This window comes from Chenopodium album, chromosome 15, assembly GCF_948465745.1.
Source record: "Chenopodium album chromosome 15, dcCheAlbu1.1, whole genome shotgun sequence".
Classification (NCBI taxonomy): domain Eukaryota; kingdom Viridiplantae; phylum Streptophyta; class Magnoliopsida; order Caryophyllales; family Amaranthaceae; genus Chenopodium; species Chenopodium album.
Window position 1 is genome coordinate 878,925 of NC_137848.1, and position 22,153 is coordinate 901,077.

The 22,153-nt window shown below is 33.2% G+C and overlaps 1 protein-coding gene across 3 annotated transcripts; it reads left to right on the forward strand.

Annotated features, from left to right (window-relative positions):
- Positions 1-4,027: 4,027 nt before the first annotated feature.
- On the forward strand, positions 4,028-21,574 carry LOC145581484 (anaphase-promoting complex subunit 2-like). Of its 3 annotated transcripts, XR_014099634.1 has the most exons (17): positions 4,028-4,424; positions 5,721-5,795; positions 7,056-7,287; positions 7,882-8,171; positions 9,503-9,574; positions 11,175-11,419; positions 13,388-13,801; positions 15,803-16,004; positions 16,172-16,286; positions 16,371-16,453; positions 17,084-17,203; positions 17,349-17,437; positions 17,512-17,593; positions 19,365-19,553; positions 20,593-20,661; positions 20,749-20,931; positions 21,368-21,574. XR_014099634.1 is itself a non-coding variant. In XM_081638495.1 (16 exons), the coding sequence occupies exons 1-16, from the start codon at positions 4,194-4,196 to the stop codon at positions 20,869-20,871; spliced, it is 2,631 nt and encodes an 876-aa protein (XP_081494621.1). In that variant the 5' UTR covers positions 4,028-4,193; the 3' UTR covers positions 20,872-21,574. The 3 variants fall into 3 exon arrangements, 2 of the variants coding, with proteins under 2 accessions (XP_081494621.1, XP_081494622.1); XM_081638495.1 differs by having other exon boundaries at positions 20,749-21,574; XM_081638496.1 differs by having other exon boundaries at positions 16,374-16,453; positions 20,749-21,574.
- Positions 21,575-22,153: the final 579 nt, after the last annotated feature.

The window sequence follows — 22,153 nt, forward strand, 5'->3', positions numbered from 1 at the left end:
ATACGAATGATACGCTTATGGAAGCCACCAAGCTTTGATTATCCAAATAACTATAATAGCATTGAGATGGTATTTCTCGATGAAAAGGTATTGATAATATAATTATTCAAAACAAATTCTTAAGTCACATACAAAACAATATTAACTCTATTTTTCTAAACGTATGTGTTTTTATAGGGTGGAAAGATTCAAGCATCTGTTAAGAATGCATTGATTAGAAAGTTTAGTTGTATGTTTGTGGAAGACCAGTTGTATATCATTTCAAAGTTTGATGTTGGGCAGTTTTGGAAATTTCAAGCCAACGCAACACCCTTACAAAATCAATTTCTTCTACTCAACTATGGTCAATCGTTGTGAGGACAACTTGCCTATACATGCATTTAATTTTACATCATTTGATGACATACTATCAAGAAATTTGAACACTTTCTTCTTAATAGGTATGTTTCATTTCTAAAAGTTACTATTTTCATTCACTCTTCAAGTTTTTGTAATTGACTATAGAAGGAATTCATATAACAGATATTTTTGGACAAATCGGTGTTTATGGGGCTCTTGAAGACACTACAATAGAAAAAAAAGCAAGGTAAAAAGCTTATGGTGGAATTAAATGATGTTAGGTTAGTATTTTTACATAGTATAAACATATCTTAGTGATCATATTAAAAAATTCTATAATTAATATAAAGTTTTAACACTTTTTTTTTTTTTTTTTTTTTTTTTTTTTTTTTTTTGTCCAGGGGAGTAAAACTCATGTGTATATTTTGGGATATGTATGCTATTGAAGTCTCGAACCATCTTGCGGAAAGGAATTTAGAACCCATTATTTTAATCATGTAGTAAATTAACATGGCTAACTATGTATAACTTATACGGAATATAATTGAAATTCAGAGAGCATGTTAAAATTAAGAAAAGAAAGAAATGGTGGGCTGAGTTTACAAAGAAAGGAAATAAATGGTGTGGTGTGATGGGTGTTAATGTGTCATGTGGTTATAGAAAATATAGTACGGAGTACTTGATAAGGAAATGTCAGATTTTTTTTTTTTTTTTTTTTTTTTTTTTTTTTTTTGTGGTTAAAATAAATAGAAGACTATTCAATGGCTACATAAAAATTATAGCCATTGTAACTACTTTTAATCTCAACCATTTAAATATTAAAGCTTAATCTTGTCCATTTATTATTTGACTTTTACATTAAAAACAAAATTAATTACTTTTTTAGAAAAAAAAAAACTGAAAAAAAACAACTGCTTGTTGCTGCCATTGATACTGTTCTAACTTCTAAGTATCCAACTTTCAACCTTCAACTTAATCTCCATTAAATAAGTATGGAGATTAAAGTATAACTAAATAATCAATGGAAAACTCCCAACTAAACTTAAAAAAAGGAATCTGATTTTATACATTGGATAGTTTTATACATGGGTAAGATTAGTATAACCAAGATTGATTGTTCCCACTTTAATTTAATAATACAGTTCAAAATTATTTAATTATTGCTCTCCACAACTCTCCCTACTTATTCTTGTACGAATTGATGTAACAAAAGTTCGAACACTAATCCCCAATTCGGCTACAAACCTCACAAATTGTGCTTTCGATTGTTTGTAGAATAGAATGTACCAAAATTTCTCCAAAACTCCCCCAAATTCCTATGTATATCCCTCTGAATTTCTCCCAAAAGCCAAGATTATGTTAAGTGGATTCTTTGATTATACATACTTGGCAGAAGTTTTTCATGAAAGCTTTCGTATTGTTTAATTTGCAGAGGAATAATGAAAAACTGCTTAAGAAATTTTTTTTGGATACATTTCTAGTCAACTTAAATCAACGGTCCTAATTTACGTAGTGTACATAGTGATAATCAATGGTGTAGATTTTGTTTTTACAATGGCTACAATTTTATTGTAACCATTGCAAAACCGTCCTAAAATAAATATTGGTTTGTCTAATTAATCAATGAAAAGATACGAGTACCATCTAATTTTTATTTATTTATTTATTTTTTTTTTGAAGAAATGCTCAAGGAGCAAAAATGCTACTTTATATAGTAATTAGATACCATTAAATTAATGCTAATTTATTTTTATACTATATATACTCACCTCTTTTACTATAAAATTCATATAAACAAAAATGTCCAACATGTTATGAGTATAAGAAAGTACGACTACTTTTATTTCTTTGATTAGTTCAACATACTCATTTGATTATGAAATAAATACATTAAAAGAAGAAAAGAGCAAGTAAACTTTTATATAATCTCACTAAATGAAAAACATATGATAATGATTAATTTCATATAATAATATAAATTAGGTTAAATAATTATCATCACCGTGCAACGCATAGGTACTAATCTAGTTTATTTATAAAGCAAAGAAAAAATATATTATTTATTTAAAGAAGTTGTATGTTGTTGTTCTATATTTTAGGGATTTTAGGCTATAGATTTTTATATAAAATAAATTATCTTATTATATATTAAGGAAAAAAAAGAAAAAAAAATTTTGGCGAGAAAATTTTAATTGTGAACGCGACACGTGTACTTATGGAATATTTTTGGTGATTACTTTAGTATATAGTATTAATTGATTGATTGTTATATATGCACCATTTATAATTTTATTAAAAACAAATGTATCATATGACATTAATAAAAATTATATTTTGTAAGTTTTCGCCGTTGTATATTTAATTTATACATGATTATAATCTTATAACTTATAAGTTCAAAATTCCCACCATTTCTCCCCAAAAAAGAAAGAAATTGAAGCCTTGCTTCTTTCTTAGTTGTTACAAAATGTTTGAGCACTATTTTTGGCTATTTGATACTTATGCCAGCAGAAATTTTGATTGATTATATCCGATATGAAGTTGAGTACCCCGTTTTTGTTGGATGAAGATATTTTCAATTAAATGTATAAAATGAATAAACTCAACATTAATCTTTTATCATAACATCTAAATCAAAACGTCCTTTATGATGGAAAAAATCAAGGAAAAAATAAAGAATAAAATTAGAAGGAAGCTCAAACTCTTTAACCTTAAGGCACAACCTCCTCCTTGGGCATATGCTCTATAACTTAGTTTTAACATTATTTACTCATAATATAAGGTGATGGAGGGCTTAATTCCTATGGTTTTTAATGCCATTAAGAAAAACAAAATTCGTCGTAGTAGGCGATACAAGAGTCTTTCAATGGGAGCTGCCCAAATGCCCAAAACTCAACTTATCATGGATTTATGTTGTCATGGAGATCATCATGAAGAAAATGTCAACGTTGATGTCCCGTCGTCGGAGATCACACATGGTGAGATTGATGTAAGAAGAAATGGGCATCGACGATTTGGTTCCGCCATAGAATTTGGAGTTAACTATGAGTATAAGTTCAACCACAAGGCAAATGATTTTGGTAGGACTTCTAGCTCTGGTCGTAAACAAATAATTCAAAGATACGATGATAATAATAATAATAATAATAATAATAATAATAATAATGGATATGAGAATAATAAGTTGTTCTCTTGTTTTACAGGCGCTATCTACTCATAAATGAAATCATTTTTATGTACTCGTTATTTTATGTGTAAATGAAATTATATTTTTCAAAATCATGTTACGAGTAATAATGTAAGATTATTTTATTTCAAAAACTGTATAATTCCCTTTTCTTTATTTGCCCTTAAATATATACCAGGTGAATCTGTATTTTATTTTCATTTCATATAAAACTAGTGAGTAATCCGGACATTGAGTTACTAATTTATAAGAGCATCTAATAGTTTGTATGTAGTATGTGTTTTCAATACTTTGTAGTATAATACGTAGTATTATTTATTGTGCTATGTTAAAGCATAATTAACAATTAGCCTACAGATTATAGAATAATTTTTCTTCTAAAATGTCATAGAGAACGATTGAATTACCCTGAATTTGTGATACGGTCATACGGAGTATATAACTATATATTGGCGTTTGGCAATGCATGTTAATCTCAAAAATAAACTTTAATGCTTCTTGTCATAGTTTTGTCGAAGAAGTGGCGCCAAACCTTCAAAACAACTGAACTCCGGCCATTTCACCCTTTTCCCAAATATTATTCTCTCTCGTCTCCTTAAACCCTAAACCCTCTTTCCCCAATTCAATTATCCATCTTCCCAATCAATTTCAACTTAAATCCTTAAAAATGGAGTCGATTTTACACTCCGATTGCAATTTAGGAGCCCTAGATTCTCTCTCCTCTGATTCAATTGAAGAAATTCTGGAAAGTTGGAGTTGTTTTTGCTCCACAACTGACGCACTTTTGAACGGCAATGATGTAGTCGATGTTGAAGATGAGTTTGTCTCTTACGTGCATTCTCTCTGTAATCATGACCTTCGCTCGCTCGTTGAAGATCAATTCTTTCAATCTCTTGAGGTTCTACTTCAATTTCTTTCCTGTAATTTTTCTTACTGTTTCTGCTACTATTAGTTATCATATCTTCCCATTGTTTGAGTTTTTCATTTTTTATTTAATTTAATTTATTTATTTACTCCGTATTTTTTGTACATGCTCTTTAGGATGATTATTACGGTGTGTTTGTAAACAATGACAATGTTTTTTGGTTTTAAGGCGGGTCGAAGGGAGTTTTGGGTGGTGAGGGGAAATGGCATGTACATATGATATTAAGAACATGTATTTGTAATGTTGAACACTCACACGATTTGGGATTATTGTCTCGCGTTAAAGACCAAGGAAGATGGCTTACTTAAAAGTCAATAGGCAGATAGTAGATGAAATGCATAGCAATCTGTTCAGTTAACTATTTACATCTCAAATGAACTGCTATGTTGTTTAGTTCGAGATGGCTAGTTTATGGATTGGCATGATTAGCGAGATAGCTTTATTTTTTTCTGGTTATTCTCAGTCCTACTTAAGCTGCAAAATGATTGTTTTTTTATTAGATATAAATCCTTAACGGAACAGATTGCTATGCATTTCTCTCCGTGATTCAAAGGGCTTCGATCTCAGACTCAAGATTTGAGTGTACTTAGAATTTAGATTTGGATGTGTCCAAGGCATTGTTTTGGGTCTTTTTTTAATAACTCTATGTTGTGAATATACAAGTTACGGTTAGCTATTTTGAAAGCTGTTGCCATTTTACTCCTTTTTTTAATTGGTAGATGTCAGTACCGCTTTGTCAGTTGATAGATCCTTTAGGTTAAGCATAAGGTGAAAATTGATAAAGGTGAGACTCTTGTACTAAGAATTATAGTCATTATTATTAACATATTGAATAAGGAAAGCCTTAATACTCTAGAGTTTTTGCAACATTGTTATATCTTACCATTAGAATAAAGAACAGTAGAACTCATAAAGTTCATATTTGTCAAAATATTGGGGGGGGGGGGGGGGGGGGGGGAAACTATTTTAACTGAAACTTTTGTATATAGCTCCTCAAGGCATCCTGAAGTTTATCATCCTTTATACTTTGTATTCAATGCCATAAGTTTCCTTTTTTACTATGTTACCCTGAGTTAAGCTTATTATATAAAACTCAATCATAAAGTGGTCTTCACTATAAAAGGCACTCACACTCTTTCCAAGGTAGAATTATAGTTTAGTTTCTCTATTTTATAAAGCAGAGAGAGTATTTCTCTATTTCAATCTCTTCTTTATTTCAATACAGTTTATATGGATTAATCATTCCAGTATATTAATGTTCTATTACAGGTAACTTTTGAGACAAGAGGTGCTTCAAGATTTTGGCATCATTTTGATGCCTACATCAATGGTTCAATGTTGATGGTGCGTATATCTAAGCTATATATACTTTTTAGACATCCCAAAGAATAAGAAAAGTTAGACAAAAGCCTCAAGCAAAGAGAATATAGCATCATTAGAATATTAGATTGGAGCATTGATCTTTGTACCAAGCTCTTTCATACATTGAGAATATTCTGATGCTGTATATTATTTTTGTGCTAAACTCTATAGCTGCCAAGGCCTCAACTACTAAATGATAACTTAAATCTCTAAGTACTGTTCTACTATCTAACTTGCATATTTGCAGCCATATATGACTAATTTGAGACAAACTTGATTGCATAAGAACTACTTTGATTTGGTGTAGTCGTGTAAGAAATTCTTGATTTGTTCCACGTGTTTATACATGACAATTTCCATATTATGAAACAATAGTTTCCTTTTATCAGCAACTTTTATCTGCTCCATTATATGTATTGTCCATTGCACAAAGATGGAGCTACTATCCCTATTGGAGACCTATTGTATACTTCATTCTCTTTTAAATGTAACGCTTTGACTTTTATACTATTTACATACTCCACTTTGACTGGACTTGCTAATTTATAATTAAGGAAAAACCTAGTCATGTGGGATCTTGTTAGGTCCGTCTTGGTTTTTATTAATATCAGAATTTTATATTTTTTCCATATTAGTAATAAAAGATATAAATGATTGGAATAACACATTGGCAAGCGTATAATGAGAAGTGTTGAATTTAAAAGAGAACAGAGGAAGTATTTGTTACATGTGCTGCATGGTGGAAAGGGAAAAGATGTGGTAGCTAGTAGGCTACAACCTTTCCTAATTTAGAAAGTAGGCTGTGGTCTCTCCCATGCTTTTATTGCAGAAAGTCAGGTGCATGACATATACATGTTTGTCTTTGTCTTTACAACTCCAACTTATGAGCTTAATTATGTTTGTTAAGCTTTGTTCTCTTCGCCTGAAATAAAGTATTCTAGTCTAAATTTTCTAAAGTCTGGCCTGGTCTGAATTTTTCTAGTTTGATTTGATTGTTTGATTCAACTGAAATTTGACCTTAATTGTACTTCTATGTGTAAGAGAAAACGTCATCAAGTGGGATCTTGTTAGATTCGGCTCAATGTATATCTTTCAAATATTTAATTTTCATAACCTTTTGAAATCTATGATACATGACTATAAGCAAACAAAATTAAGAATATCTGGTCTGATTTTAACAAGAAAAAGTAATAAGTAATAAGAATAGCAATTAACCTTATTTTTTTGGCGGGGTGGGGGCAGAATGAAGCGAGTGGTTTAGAGGAAGTACTGTACAAAGCTTTGGAGGAATTATCATTGGTGAAGCGATGCCAGGAGAGAACTCTATTAATGCTTGTTCATAGCCTGGAATCCCACAGAGATAGTACGTTGGATAAAAAACATAGCTCCGATTCAGAAAGAGTGTATCTTCTTTCTAAATACAAGCTAATGGTGTCTTCAGTACTCATGGCTTCAATTCCACGTCAGTTTCCTGGTATGCTTGCCTGTCACTCTCCTCATAATAAATATTATTCTTAAGATTGGTTTGTGAACAATGGGGTCGTAAATTGATACCATTAACAACAGTAAGGGATGCAATGACTGCTAGATTGATAATTTTATGGTTCAATTGTAATTGACCTAAGCAACCTCAGTGTGGTCTCTATCAATGTGGACCTTTTATCATGTTATTGCTGATTATAGATAGAAATCTACCATTTGTTCTCCAATTGCTTGAGAAGACAAATAATGGCTTCAAATTAATGATCTATAGTTGATTTTTTGATTAACTTAAATCGTCTTCTTCCCTTCTTGGTATACATATAAAGAAGTAGATTGAATCGCTTCTGATTTGAAAGTTCTTTAATAAGTACAACCTAAGGATGCACAGTTCTATGCACTTCTTAGTTTGTATCTTTCTCCGTGCCAACTATCTTATTGCATTACTTAGGTGATTAATAAAGAAAATTTTACATATTATTGGACCTGGGAGTGGAAGATTTTGACGTTCTTTGAAGACTTTGATGCTTCATCATTTCTTTTATAATGTTGAATATATTGTTGGTGTCTTATGTTTGTGACCACTCAGCAATCTTAAATCAGTATTTTAAGAGAAGGCTGGAAGAGCTAAGTACCCTGATGGATGGGGGCTGCCAGGAAGAACTTCATGATAAAGAGAATATGGATTTGGATGAGAAACGCAAATCATTCTCGGGGGTTGGTGAGATGGATATTGATGAGCACAATAATAGGAAGAAGCTCTCTGAGAACAGTTTATTAGTTAAGAACATTGGAAAGGTGGTTCAAGACCTAAGAAGCTTTGGATTCACATCAATGACTGAGGATGCCTATGCTTCTGCTATCTTTTTGCTATTAAAGGTGAGCAGCTACTACTTTACTGCAACCAACAACAGTAGCTGTCCACTATGCTTATTTTAATTACTATCTTTTTTGAAGGGTGTAGGGATTTTTGTCAAAAGAAAAAAAGAACAATTTAATTGAATAACTTCAATCATTGTGGGAATTTGATTTCAGGGAAGTATGACTCCTAGGATTTGAGAAGGACAGATAAAATCATAAAAATTATAATTTGATCAAGTTTTTGGAAATAATAACCGATGTCAAAATGAAATATCTATAAATGTTTTACAAGTTCTACAGAAGTTATTGATTATTTACGGTAATTTTTGAAAGTGGTACTAGTTCTGACCTCTGACAAGTATGCATCCTAGTTTGAGAAGTATGAATTTTTATTTCTTTAGCAAAAGATAATGTTTAGAATAAATACTGTAAGCTGTATCTAGTTCATCATCTTGCCTTGCCCTGGTCTGTAATTGTCTTTTTGATTTGGCAGAATATTTTATTGCTTATTATACCAAGTCTTCAAAATGAGAATTCTTTTGTGTAGCAAATATTACATACTTTCACTTGCATATGAAGTGAGTTGGATCGTTTAAAGAGAGCTATAGTTGTAAAAATATAAGGCATTTTAATATGAATTGATTTGCTATAGAAAATTAGAAAGGTCCTCCTAAAAAAAAAAAAAGAAAAGAAAAGAAAAGAAAAAGGGAGATATTATAGCTTGAATTTAGATGCATAATATTGGCCAATACTGCTTGGTTTGATGGAGCTTAGAGTAATGCCACTCATGGTTCAGTGACCTTAAGAGTCACTTTACTAATATCTTATCAACCTATGTTCTCAAACCATTTTTTTTTTTTTTTTTTTTGTTTGGTGATGATCATGATGGCATTACTAAAAACAGTTGATGCTTAACTTCTCTAATTTCTGGTGACCTTGATGGCTGATGATCTGACTATAACTATTTTGATCTATTTTATACCAACATTTATACTTTTATTGTACCTTAGAGGTAGGGTCTGTTCTCTTCAGATTATTTTCAGTTCAGTTCAGTTCTTAATTTCTTTCTCTCATAAAATATTCAGTTTAATTCAGTTCAGTTCAATTCAGTCAATCAAAACAGGCCCGTAGTCATCTTTTGTATCTGAATTTTAAAAATGCTTATCAAATCTTGATATAATAGTCCTTTTCAGGTGTTTTGCATCATCTAAAATTTTAAATTAACTTTTGATGCTCTGCATATTTGAAGCTGTTTATCCCCATTAGTTTCACTTCTTGTTCTGCTCTGCTAACTCTAATTTTGTGCTGTACTTGGGTAATTGGCTATTTGTTTTTTGTTTTACTGACAGGATAAAGTTCAAGATTTGGCTGGTGATGATTATAGGAGTTCAGTCCTGGATTCCATCAAAGTGTGGATACAGGTAGTTTTCATAATATTTTCCTGTTGTGAGTGCTCTAATTGTATTATAGTGAATCAGTATATACAGCATTTCTACTTATCATCCATGGCTTTCCTTTAAATGTCATATTTTGACGTGTGTAATTAGGTAGTTCAATTTGATTGACATTATAATGATAAGATTGTTGAGCTTGCTTTATAAGTATCTTACCATAAATGAGTTTGCGTTAGATGCATGTAAGGCTATAGTAGAAGAGGAGGGAACCATGGATAGCAGACAAGGGGAGTGAATGGCAGAAGGCGATTGTTTGAGGGACAATATATCAGGATTTTGTCCATACACCATAGAGTTATGTTGCAAGGGAGGATTAGGACATATTCCAAAGGACCATTAACAAGTGAGGTGATGGTTTGAATATTGTATTGAAGGAGAAGAAGCATTAAACAACACAGGTACTGAATGACACCATCAGGAGTAGAAGGGAGCAGGGACTGTAGGGGAAGGAGAGGAAATTATACAAGCAAGAGACCAATGAGGCAATGATACAATCAAAAGAGTTGGAGGTTAGATGATGTCTCGTAGAAGGGAAAAGTTCAGCATTATGGAAAACAATTCATGAAACTAGAATATTAATTTCAGCCACATTGTGTCTGGTTTGGAGATACTAAATCCAGTTGACTCCAATGTTATTGTCTAATGAGTGCTCATCCTTGCAGTTCCTATGTAGCTAGCCATTGAATGTGTAGGGTTTGCACCTTTGCTTTGCCTACGTACTGAGTGTGTTTGAAATTGTACTACATTTCCGACATGATGATCGGTTCATTTCAAAAAAATCATTTCGTTTTGGGGGATCATCAGCTGCAATCGCCTATGCATTATTAATGTTTTGTGTCTGTTTATCAATTGTTTCACTTTTGACATATTATCCAAGTATTTGATGATTGATTGGTGAACAATATGAATATATAATTATGATACTTGCAATATGAATATATAAGTATTTGATGATTGATTGGTGAACAATATGAATATATAATTATCCAAGAATACATGTCTATATAACATGTATTCTTGGCCCTTGAATGTATTTATGAAATCAGGCATTCGTTCATTCAATGCCTTTATAATGACTTGATTATTGTGATAGATCATGGATGATTTAATATAAGGACTTGTTCTTTTCACCTGAAACAAGTAGATCTCGTCTGAATTTTTTAAGGTTTGATCTGGTCTAATCTGAATTTTTCTGATTTGGTCTGCTTTGATCTGATTTAACAATTTGACTAAACTTTGATTGCATTTTAATACTAATCTATAAAGAAAAAATTTATCAAAATGGATCTTGTTAGATTCGCCTCATCATGAACTTTTTAAATATGTAATTTTTATAAATTTTTTAATACGCAATTAACGATATTTAACGATAAGTAAATGATAATCAAAAGTTCTGACCTCGTCTGATCTGAATCTTTCTGATCTGGTCTAATCTGATATGAATTTATTAAGGAATAAGTAATAAGTATTTGAAATAAGTTGAAGAGAACAAGTCCTAAGTCAATGAGTCTTTAATGCGTTAAGTTTTATGGCAGCCTATGGCAATTGATAATGGATATGGTTGCAGGCTGTACCATTCCAATTCTTGCATGCACTCCTTACTTATCTTGGCGATTCTGTCTGCCCTGACAGCCCATCTTACGGTCTCAAGTCACCGTTGGCTTCACATCCATCTTCATTCTATCCTGGTGTGGACACTCCATCTGAAGGTCTCATCAGATGGAAATTGCGGCTAGAGTATTTTGCTTATGAAACATTGCAAGATTTAAGGATAGCCAAATTATTTGATATAATAGTGGATTACCCTGACAGGTATTGAGTTTTACTATTTATTTTCCTAATAATTCTTAGCCCCTTTCTTATATCTGTTTTCCTGGTAGCTGTTTTCCCATGATTTACAAAAGGCATTCTTGTGTTGCCAATTGCCATATTCCTCCATGTTTTGTGCAATCTTAACTTGACACACATCAACATTGTCCCAAATTCCCATTGTGCTTTGTGCAATGAAGCTTTTTCCAGGTTGTGGTAAGGACGGTTAAATGCAGCTTGTGCATGTGACAATAGAGAGGCATTTTACTCTGACCCTTAATTTAAAACACAACCTTATTTATCACAAAATGACAATGAATTAGACGCTCATATAGTCATATGGTGTAATTAACCATCATGATTGTCCATCTTAATCGGAATAGTGATTTTTTTGGCTCTATTGGAAGTGGACAGGTCTCTGTTTAGGATCCATCACAATAATAACTGTTAGCTACGTAGTATTTTTGTTGCAACCATTTGGTAGGTCACGTGTCTAGTGCGTGGAGAACTGATTCCTATCCCAACAATTTTGGTTTTGTTGCAGAAAATCATGCAGCTGGGTCTTTGTCCTTTGAAAAGGCCTGTTTACTGTAAGAAAAAAAAAAACGTACCATCAAAAGAGTCTGGAAAAGACTGAAAAAAAGAAAGCAAATAATTTTTTATTTTTATTTTTTTTATTATTTTTTTATCTTGAAGCAAATTGTTCACCCAAGAGTCCTTTTCTATTCTTTGTGAGCAGCTCACTCAAGCTGGGTTTTCCTCTTTCTATTCTTCACTCTTCAACCTCCTCCTTGCTCTGATGCAAAACTTTCTCCTTTTCTCTGCCCTTTCAGCACTGGGACAGTGATGGTTATCTTTTCTCTGCTAACTGAGTGAGTATTCTTGTGAGCTACTTGAACTTCACTCAACTTATTGACTCCACTCAAATTCTACTCATTAATGAGTCGAGTTGAGCAAGAAGCTGGCACAATGCTTTTGTAGAAATGAAGTGTAGTGGTTTGAACAGAACTCACATGTCTTTATGGGAGCTACCCTGTCATATGTCTTGCTGTGGGATGAAGTCATGAAGTAACTTTTCTAGTATCCATGTGGAGTGAGGTGGCTTTAATTTGGGTATTTAGTTTATGGAAGGCTATACTTGTGATAATTTGCATTTTTGTACACTTGATACCACACAAACTTTATTCCCTCCCATGTGTGCTTCTTGTGCCGTCTTGCAAGTGAGGAGGCAAAAAATCATTTGTTTTTGCTCTGTCTAGTAGCAACTTAACTTGGGAAGATGTTAGTTTGGTACAAAACCATTTACTCTTTGGGATCTTTTGTAGAGAAATTATCAGAAGTTTTAAAGAAAAGGGGCGTGGAATTTTGACAAAGGATATATACAACCGGTAGCCCTAAGGGAAGTATAAGAGTCTGAAAGTAGAAGAAACCTTAATCATTAACTGAACATTGACCCATGATTTGGTCATGAATTCCTAAATTAATACAAGTTTTGTAATTGTATATATTTAATGCTTATAACTGTCCTTAGGGCTACGTTTAGTAAAACCATCATTTTTATTGTGGTAGGATGCTTTAATGTATTTATGTGGGTGCATTGGTGATTGGTTGGAGAAAAATGACAAGATTTCTGTGGTCTTTATTCTTTAATTAATTTATGAGAGCCAGTAGTGTATTTAGCTTCTTTTTGGACTTATGTTCATGGGGGAATTCTTAAGCATCCCTTATCTTTTTGCCAAGATTTCTGGTGGACTACGGGTTCAACTATACATTCTATCTCTTTTTTGCTGTTGAATGAATTTATTTTCTAACGAAAACAATATATTGCTAGCAACATTTTATGTATGGATCTTTTCTTCCTTCAATAACTTACTTGGCTCCTATGTGATGTGAGTTATACAGCACTCATGGAATCTTTAACATTTGTTATTCATCAGTTTATGTCGTACTTATGTCTTTTTGGTGTTGTAGCTCACCAGCTATAGAAGACTTGAAACAGTGTCTTGATTACACTGGGCAACATTCAAAATTAGTTGATTCCTTCATATCTGCTCTGAAGTACCGCTTGCTTACTGCTGGTGCATCAACTAATGATATATTGCACCAATATGTTTCAACTATTAAAGCACTTAGGACAATAGATCCAGCGGGTATATTTCTTGAAGCTGTTGGTGAGCCTATACGAGAATATTTAAGGGGAAGAAAAGACACCATAAAATGCATTGTAACCATGTTGACTGATGGAAGTGGTGGAAATGCAAGTTCTGGCAATGCAGGGGACAGTCTCCTTGAAGAGTTGAATAGAGACGAGGAAAATCAAGACGATATTGATCTTGATGATGATTTTAATACTGATGACAAGCAAGCATGGCTTAATGCTCAACGGTATGTACATCTTAAAGTTGGATGACCTTCCTGTTTAATTTTTGTAAGCATAGTGGCCAATAAGTATCCTTACATGATATTCATGCCGTCGAGATAGCTCATATTAGAAACTGATTTCAGGGTTTATTTCTTATTAATTTCTGCAAGTAATGTAATTGTGAATTCATCTAGTTTCTGCAAGGAATCAGTATTTGAGGGAGGGGCACATTAGTCATAGCCTATTAGTAGTGTCTTGAGGAATAAGTTAAGAGTTAGTTATGAGACTTTTTCTATAAATAGACCTCATTAGGAGGAGTAAGGATCATGTTGAATATTGTGAGGATTCTTATTGGGAGAGAGTGAGCCTCTCGAAAGCTCATGTTAGGAGAGCATCCACCTCTCGAAAGTGGAATTATCGTTTGATTAGTGTAATTTACATTTTATCAATATGATCAGCATTATTCTTCCCTAATTTCTGCCATTATTAAGCTGCAATCATGCCAGAAACCATGCTAATTCCTAGCAGTTTCCTTGAAAGCTCAATACCTAATGAAAGAAGGAAGTATTATATTTAGAGGATTGAACCTACCACATCTCTGTAAGGGAATGCGGTAAGCCATTGATGGACCTTCTGATTAGTGGAATTCTTGATCAAATGTAGATAAGCAGTAAAAACTTAAACTTTAAAAATGCTAGCTAGGTGGTGGGTCTTAGGGTTTATTCCTTGATTCTTTCTCTGGCATTTTGTGGTTCTTGAAAAACTCTACCCTAGTGAAGATGTGCAACCATATCTTTTTTCTGTTTTCGTGGAGCTTTTGTCTTTTTCATGACAGGGAAGCAGAAAAGTGTCAACTGTGTTAGAGCTTAAATATTAGAAGCTTCATGGGAAAATCCATTTTCATCAACTTTTTGTTAATATTTTGACTTCTTTGTTTCCACTGCTTGAGCAATATCGATTTGTCTCCTGCAGAGGAAGAAATATAATCCTTGCATGGATAAGAGGGGAGCCAAAGATGGCCTCTATTTTTATTTTTATTTTTTATTATAATAATTAAAAAAATTGAAATCAGAAAATGAAGTCAAGAAAGAATGATTTCCTGAATCTGATTGAGGCGATGCCTGCACCTTTATGCTTTAAATTTTGCAGTCGATAACTTATGAACTTGATCATGTGAAACTGGCATAATCTTTGATGATTATTACCTATCTTGTTTCATACATTTCTTGATTCCAACTCCCAATTACAGAATTGGACTAGTATATGTGATCAACCGTGGAATGCCTGGTCGACTAGTATATAGTCTTTTTTTGCTGTTTCAAGGACAATTGGTCTTCTCATCCTCTGTTCTTGTATTTACTACTCCCTCCGTTTTTTTTATAAGCTAGAGTTACTATTTTCGTCTTTTTTTTTCTTTTCTTTTTTTTAAGCTAGAGTTCCATTTTTGGAAATTTCTTACAATTTAATAATATATCTTTACCCTGTCATTTCTCACTCCTCCAATGGTCCTTACTCCCTCTCACACCACTTTATTTTGCAATAAAATAATAACTTTATCTACCCCACTAACATCTTAATTTATTAAACCTCCTAAAACTCCATGCAATCTCATCTCTAGCCTATAAAAAAAACGGAGGGAATACTACTTGCTCATTTATATATATATACAAAAAATCTTTTTAAATTAAAATCTTGTTTTCTTTCCATTCATTCAATACATGTATAGATGGATAAAGTTTCTTTATTACCCTCTGAGAAAAGTACAAATTTGTTTGGGGCCTGACAAATTTAAGTCCAAAATTACCTGGTATGACTTTTTTTTTTTTTCGTTTCTTCCGGAGGGTTATATATTTAATATGTTTATGGAGTAATGTGAAAAAGCTGAAGTAGATAGTTAGATACTATGAAATAATTGAATGCTTATAGTTACTCAGACCTTTAAGTCGCGGTCCATCTTTCTTTCCTTTCTTCTCTCTATCTCTCTCTCTGTGTATGTGTGTTTACAGAATTGTTTTTTGTTTCAGTTGGGAACCAGATCCTGTGGAGGCTGATCCTTTGAAGGGTAGTAGGAGCAGAAGGAAAGTTGATGTACTTGGAATGATTGTTGGGATAATTGGGTCAAAGGATCAGCTTGTTAATGAATATCGTGTTATGCTGGCTGAAAAGCTTCTGAACAAATCTGACTATGATATTGACTCAGAGATACGGACACTGGAACTCCTAAAGGTTGGTAGTTGTAGTATTGATGATGCTGTGCATGATATTCATTGTGATTGATGGGCATTACTACCCAATAATTTATAATTTTGAAAAGCAACTGGAAACTGATTTTGCTTGGCCGCTGACTCTCACATGACATTGCTGATGTCTTGTTCTCTTTTCCTGTTGGTTAGATACATTTTGGGGAGAGCAGCATGCAAAAGTGTGAGATTATGCTTAATGATCTGATTGATTCCAAGAGAACTAACAGCAATATCAAAAAAACCTTACCCAAGCCATCTCAAGCTGGTACCCTAAAACTTCTATCTTTTCCGAGAGTAGCTACTAGCTATGTTTAGATTGGGAATTTTATTTACGGAAGTTTTGTTGTAGAAGGTGAGGCGGGAAAATCTGAGTTTTCGCTTGATGCTCTTGCTGCAACAATAATATCAGCAAATTTTTGGCCTCCAATCCAGGTATGCTTCTTTGCTTCAATGGTCACTTGATGTCTGGTAAGACGGGATTTCAGGCGAGGGTGATAACCTTGATGTCTGGTAAGGGAGAGGGCCAGACAAGTGTTTGTGTGTGTGTGTGTGTGTGTTTTTTTTTTTAATCTGTGGTCCTCATAAGACTTAGAGGTGTCCCATAACTGCCCGAAACATGCTACGCCATTTTCTGTCTGGGTGAGACATGAAGAGGTCAGATACTCAGATTTGGATAGCCCTACCCTGCAACTGCAAATAGGCTGTTCCATAGAAACTTGATTGGAAAGACAACCACTACTTATACAACAAAAAGTATTGGATAATCTAGTCCATTAGTGAGAATGGGAAAACCTTTTCTGGCCTTAAAGATATATGTATCAAATTGAAGATTCCCTAATTAGTATGAATTGGGTTTCTTAGAAGCGGAAATACGGAGATTTTGATATTGATGTGTTTGGTCAAGATTCTGCTTCTGGACCCTAAAAAGCTTGGCCTAATAAATATTCTGTGCATTTGAAAAATTTATGTTAGAAGCAAGTGCTTGAAACACTTTTTGTTGTAACATTTTTTGCTTTATCTTTTGCTCCTCACTTTTAACACAGCATGATAAATCAATGGCAGGATGAGCCCGTTAATCTACCAGGGTCAGTGGATACGCTTTTATCAGATTATGCAAAAAGGTTTCATGAAATAAAAACACCTCGCAAGCTATTATGGAAGAAGAACCTCGGTGTTGTCAAGGTTTGTCAGTTTAAGCTCAACTACATGCATGATTTTCTGTCGAACAGTGTTTACTTGTTTTATCACTATGCCGAGCTCTATTTTCCTTATTCTCTTTTATATTTTCCATCTTACTATGTCTGTTTTGGTTTATTCTCTGTTATAGCTGGAATTACAATTTGAAGATAAAGCTGTCCAATTTTCAGTAACCCCACTTCTTGCCTCTATCATCATGCAATTTCAGGACCAAACTCGGTAAGTGCCAGATTTGTACTGTATCTTTTACACTTGTTTTTGTCAGTGTGTAACGCTTTCATGCTCATGTTTAGCTGGACTTCCAAGGATCTTGCAGCTGCCGTTGGGGTGCCTATTGACGTTCTTAACCGAAGGATAAACTTTTGGATCAGCAAGGTAAGAAATCCTCAGAAGATAGATACAAAATATCTGGATGAGCTATGTACATTCTGATGCTATGTCGTTCCCCCTGTCAACAAGAGATATCTACTTTGGGTTATATAACTTCCTAGAATAATTATCTGTACTTGTAGTGGTAGTCTATTACTCCTTACCTCTGCATTGATCTCCCCAGGAAGGGCTGACACTTTTCTTCCCTTACAAGTAGTCTTCATTGACTAAACACTCAGGTTAAAAAAGACAATTATTCAATAAATGCTTTGCTGGAAAAGTTGATGTGTCTAATCTTATGTAGGTAGTTGATTTAATAAACTGATATTTGATACTGTGCTGATAATATATGAAGGGCATTGTAGGCAAAATCCTAAAAATGCTGTACGTGGATTATTACCTAGGATATAACTTGGCATGGATTATCTTTCAAAATAAGTAGGAATATTTATGATGGGATGAAGAGGGTCCCCTTAATTACAGAGTGTATACTTTCCACTTTCTGATTAAATCATTGTGTACATATTGTAAATTAAATTTTTAACATTTAGTGTGTCTGCTATTAGAGGTGAGCAAAAAATCAAGGTATCCAAATTGGAACTGAAACTTGTTAGGAACCCTAAGTTCTGGTTCCAAACCCTGGACAAGAGTTTATCTTTCCGGGTAATAAAATTGAGAACCGATTCCGGTTTAAGTTCTCAATGTTTTAACTTGTAGGGTACCCTATCGATATAGTTTTCAATACCGGGTACCCAGATTGAAGCCAGACCTGATAAAAAAAAAAATCACTTAAGCGCAAATCATACACAAGTTCAAGCCGTTGTTTGTTGATTTGTTAAAAATATAAATAGAAATTGAAGTTAAAAATATGTTTATTCAATTTGCTAGACAACTATTGTTGGTTTGTACTTCGATTACATTTGCTAGACAACTATTGTTGGTTTGTTGTGCTTGTGACTTGTAACTTTGTGACCATCCGGATTTTTAAAAATAATTTTGCGAAAATTTATTAAGTATATTAAAAAAGGGTACTCGAAACCCGTTCTCATTTTCTAGGAACTTGTTCAATAGGTTCCGGTTCCGGTTCCCATTTTTAGAAACTTGTTGCAACAGGTTTCGGTAATGTAATAGACTAACCTAAGGAGGGGTTATATTGGTAATCTAGTATTATTAGGTTAGAGTCTTTAGCTTTAGTATAAATAGAGAGAAGGGGAAAAAGGAAAAGATAGGCAGAATTTTGGAGTAAATTCTTAGAGTTGTGACTTTAAGTCAGTATGGAGTGGTGACCTAATGTCATTAAGAGGGATTGGAATTCTAAAGTTGCTAGCTTGTACAAATCCCTGCTTTTCAATATTTTCAATCAAAGATTCGATGTTTTCCTTCCGAATTCTGTGTTAATGGTGTGTGGTGGTCCAGCAAGCATGAGTCTATCACACAGTTCTGGTTCTAAGAAATATGACAGGGTACCCTGTTATGCTCACCCCTATTTGCTATTGTGAAGTGATATATATTTTTCAATAATATCTTTAACAGGGTGATCTATTTAAATTATATCCATGGCTATGCAGCATAAACTGTATTATGCTCAGATTTCCAGTGGTTCCTCTTCTTTTCATAGTTTTGGCTTTCTGATTCTTTGAGTGCAAATGAGCACAACTTAAGGTAGATGCTAAATGAATTGTATTTAACTAAGATATTTTTATTTGAACTAAATAAAATGGGATTGATTATATGCTGTAAAGCATTTCTTATTCCCTTTTTTGTTTCTTTCTTCTAGGGAGTTCTTGCAGAATCAGCTGGACAAGATACCAATGATCACATATTTTCACTTATGGAAGGGGCTGACTCTAACCGTACTGGTACTCATGGGGGCAGTAATGATGAACATCTTATGGGTGATGAAGAAGGTGATAGATCACTAGCATCTGTTGAGGATCAATTACTTAAAGAAATGACCATCTATGAGGTATGGCATTTGAAAGTTTATGTAGCAGACTAGCACTAGTAAGAGTATTTTTGGTAGACTAATAGTTTTATTTGATCTGGTAAACTACTTGCATTGTTGATTGCATGAAGTTCTGGTTCTCTGTCTTCAATATATTGCTCTTGGGAGCTGTTCAAACTTTATAATTTGGTATCATCTAGTACTTATTGAATACACTTTATATCATCTTTTACCTGAATTGTAGAATCAGATTTATCACTAGCTTGCTAATTTTCTGTTTCAAAATCCTTGAAGGATGTTAAGAAAAGGTGCATCTTATGTTAGTTGTTTGAGATTGGTGCGTGGCTTGTTGCTAGCAACTAGAACTACTTTTCATGATGACTTAAGATCTAGTTATGTAACCTGTTGAAAATTATTTGTAATATGATCCCTGTTTTTGTTTCCAAATATACGTGCCTGTATCTTATTGCATGGGTTAAATTTGTTGTTAAACAACTTTGAAATATGGTAACTTTTGAAATGGGCTGAGTAATTTCTGAGGTCAACGAGTAAGACAGGGCATATCATTCAATATCCTGAACTAATTGTTAAATGCTTCCTTGGTGCATAGATGTTTGTTTATCTTTGACACACAAAAAAAAAACCCCGATAGGACACGTTTGTCATTTCTATTAGAACCTCACAGTATGAGCAATGTATCAGATACGTCACATTCAAAACGCTATGGGCTCTGAATTCTAAATGCCTGCATCTTTTTTCAATGCAAGCTATCATTTGAAACATCATACATGATAAGAGCTTAATATCTGGTATTTAATAAAAGCATTGCAATATCTAGTCCATTAATAATCATTCCAGCTGTTGATGTTGCTTCTTATTGTATATGCCCGTTGTATACAACACACTATTATTTTCACTGTCTACATGGTGTCTCCATAGGTTGCTAGAGAAAAATGCTTTGTATATGCTTGAATTCTTGTATTATACAAACTATTTGTTTCCCTATTGACATGGATTTGCTTTGGCTTTGATACCTGATTCCTTCTCCAAATTGTTGCAGAAATTTATCTTGGGGATGCTGACTAACTTTGGCAGTATGGCATTGGATCGGATTCACAACACTTTAAAGGTAAAATTTATGGTCATAGAAGCTTCATTATTTTTGTACATTTGTGCCATTTTGTGCCAAGAAAATCAAGGGAGAATATTGCTGCAGATGTTTTGTGTTGCCGATCCTTCGTATGATAAATCACTCCAACAACTCCAGAGCTTCTTAGCTGGTCTCGTTTCAGAAGAGAAGTTGGAACTAAGGGATGGAATGTATGTCTTGAAGAAATGATCGACGTCATGGGCAACTGTATTATTCCTTCTGTTATACAAGTAAAATTGAGTCAAAAAGGTAAGTATCTTGATTATTGTTGTTAGCATTATAGGTATGGCTCAGGAGAAAATATGTCTAATTTTTCTCATTTGCTGCCTTTGATCTCATCACTTGTATTAGTTGTATATGGTTATGCATATGCTTTAGATGTGTATAAAGTAAGACCGCGTTAGGATAAAGGGTGAAAAGCGGTAAATGTGGTAGAGAGAGGTGTAATAATATTCTTTAATTTGTAGTCCTTAATTCAAAATGGAAGTATGAATTGATTTTGGAATAGCCCAAATAACTTTATTATCTTTGTTTTGAGTAATACTAGACAATTTGGCCGTGGAATGCTGATCATTTAAAAATTTGGTCCGACTGAATGAGCATACCTTTCTGAAGGAGAGACATGATTATGCAAATGTTGGAAGTTGCAATGTGATCATGGATACATTTTTACTTCTTTGGTTAGGACTTAGGAGTACATTCTGCGGCCGCTTTTGAAGGATTGTAAATTCTCAACTTTGAGGCGAGAAGAAAAGGCCAAACTTGCATATATGCACCTTTCTTGTACATTCAGTGGCAAATATTTCTGTATCTGTAATTCTGTACTGTATGTAAGGTTAATTGTAAATCTTCAGAAGTTGTAATGTTCGAAGTCTTTGAAAATTTAACTTTATGTGCTTTATAAATGCGGAATTGTTGCTGTTTTTTTTTTCTTTTTGACGAGGGACTTGTTGCTGTTTTTGAAGTGCTAAATGAACACATTCATACCTCCTAGCTTGCTCGTTGCTATGAGTATTTAAGAATGGGAAATGATACCCTGAATCCCTGATACCTCTACTTGTTATTATATACTTTTTTTTTCCCCTCTTTTTATGCAACACAACTTTGTCACGTCATTTGAGAAAGTGATTAAGTTAAGTAAACGGACGAATTAAACTATAAAATTTAATTATAGCAATTTATCACTTTCTTCTTATCGAAGGTAAAATTTTATGATTAATTTGTCCATTTATTTAATCTAATATTTTAAAAGTATGTGCCAAAGTGGTGTGTTGTTACAAGTAATTGAAAATCGAGGCATTGATTGTGAATAAAAGGTACTCATATAAATTGAAAGTGTTTGCATTAAAATATGCGGATTACGTAATAATAAATGGTGTCCGTGCATTCTTTGCTGTTTTTTAATTTAATTTAATTTAATTTTGCGGATTACGTAATAATAAATGGTGTCCGTGCATTCTTTGCTGTTTTT